The sequence below is a fragment of the Cryptomeria japonica genome, chromosome 7, assembly GCF_030272615.1.
Source record: "Cryptomeria japonica chromosome 7, Sugi_1.0, whole genome shotgun sequence".
Taxonomy (NCBI): domain Eukaryota; kingdom Viridiplantae; phylum Streptophyta; class Pinopsida; order Cupressales; family Cupressaceae; genus Cryptomeria; species Cryptomeria japonica.
The window spans coordinates 423671567-423673592 of NC_081411.1; the positions used below are offsets into that span (position 1 = coordinate 423671567).

The 2026-nt window shown below is 39.0% G+C and overlaps 1 protein-coding gene across 1 annotated transcript; it reads right to left on the bottom strand.

The window, feature by feature from the left end:
- Positions 1-338: 338 nt before the first annotated feature.
- Positions 339-1325, bottom strand: LOC131856811 (uncharacterized). The gene has a single exon (XM_059208742.1). The coding sequence runs from the start codon at positions 1323-1325 to the stop codon at positions 339-341; it is 987 nt and encodes a 328-aa protein (XP_059064725.1).
- Positions 1326-2026: the final 701 nt, after the last annotated feature.

A 2026-nucleotide genomic window follows, 5' to 3' on the forward strand; every position in this document is an offset into this window, starting at 1 on the left:
GATAAGAACGCTCAAAAAAAATTTAAACATTTTTTTCGTTTAGAAAAGAATATGGTTATATTTTTCAAAGAATGTCAGATGTAGTTGGTTGATCATTCCCTTTCTCTGCAATGCTTTGAATTTGCATGCAAACTGCAGACAAGCAGGCGCACAATAATTAAATACAGTCTGGTTTTATAAATATAACTGCATAAAGCGGTAAGAAAAAATTCAAGTTTATCGGAATACCTGTGTCAACGTTATCTCTCTTTTCTTTCCTTAAGTTTTCTTTCCAATTGTGGTCCTTAATGTCCCTGATTTGAGTACCCCTAGTAAGAAATTCTTTGGTCATCTCAACATCACCCAGACGTGCAGTTGTCCTTAACAAATTGTTTTCCTCCCCTTTGAAATGCTCCTTTTGTTGTGAAAGAAAGATTTTGAGTGAAGAATCTCTTAGATGTTGGTCTGTAGTGCCTAGCCCACAGCAAAAGCAATTTCTTTTCATCGGTTCTACACTTCTTTAACAGCAATTTCGCAACTTCTTTTCTATCATCTCCACTTAATAGTGTTGGCGCGAAATAGTGGAATACAGTTCGGCCATCACAATCTCTTTCGAGAAGGGGATGAGCTCCCCAGTGCAACAAAACTTTTATGATATTTGTGTGTCTTCCTTTGGTGGCTTTATGAAGCGTTGTCTGTCTAGACTCCAAATCTGTTGTCCTCACATATGCTTTAGGCTTCTTTGACCTCTCGAGGAGGAGATCCGCTATATGCATTCTGCCTTCTGAAGCGGCCACATGCAGTAGTGTCAGCCCACTGCGGTCAAAAATGGAATCAACATTAAAATGTTGTTTCCAATGTATCAAACTCAGACAGAGATCATCGTGGCCTCCTTTAACTTCTTCGAAGAGATCTATTCGCCCATCAGTATCTTTTATTTGTAGAATGCCTTCATTTATGTCAAAAAGTAAGTAACAGAAGTCTTTATTTCCTTTCATAGATGCAACATGGAGAACCGTTTTACCCATATCATCTTGTTTGGTTACCCATTCTTTCTTCTCTTCCTCGCTTGTACATTTCCCGAGCATTAACTTAGTTAACTTACGTGCTTTGTAATCATCTTGACACATAGTAGCGCGATGCAAATTTGTTTGGCCCTTTTCATCGCAATCAAGTGGATCGGTTCCGCTCTCCAACAATTTTTTCACAACTTCCATATTGCCTTGATAGGTAAACTCACGCAGAAGCTTGGTAAAATCCAACTTATCAAAATATGTGTCTAGCACTTGTTGAGAAACCGACAATAGATTCACCATTAGCTTTAGATTATTGTCCTTGATGGCCATATCTAGAGGGCTCACCCCATCATTGTCTTTTAAACTAACCATCTTCCCACTCCTTTCATAGAAATCTTGACTCCGCAGTCCGCACTGTATCGTTGTTGCCTTCCCCAATCAACAAATCAATAAAATCTCCCTTCTCTCTCTCAATTGCATAGTGGAGGGGGAGGCGGCCTCTCTTGTCTTGAATATCCGTTCTTCCCCCATATTCAAGAATCACTTGACAAATGCTTACTTTAGGGAAAAATCCATTACACACCCAATAAAGAGAAGTCATTCCTTTTTCGTTTGCTGCATTGGCGAATTGCTCTTTGGAAAGACATTTCTCGAAAAGGCTCCTCACAATTTCTTTTCTATTAAAAAATACAACATTAAATAGAGTCGTATTCTGTTTGTGTGGACTAGGGTTTGCTTGTGGCTGGGCGCCCCACTCTAATACCCTGTTCACCACACTAATACTTTCTATTGCTGCATAGAATAATATCATGTTGAGAACATCGTAATTTTCAGTCCTATCATAAAAGTCGATGGGTGTATATTTCAGCGTATTATGGTAACATTGCCAATCATCACCTGTTGCATCCTTACATGCCTATGCAAAAATCTTCAGCCGCTCATCATTTTCATAGTAGGAGAGATAAAGGAGTGTGGTAGTGGACATGATGAAATTCCTTCGGCTATTTGTCTGACACCCTTCATTGTTACAT

Excerpts from the sequence above, each read along its gene's own strand:
- LOC131856811 (XM_059208742.1), bottom strand. The coding sequence starts at position 1,325 with ATGGCCATCAAGGACAATAATCTAAAGCTAATGGTGAATCTATTGTCG.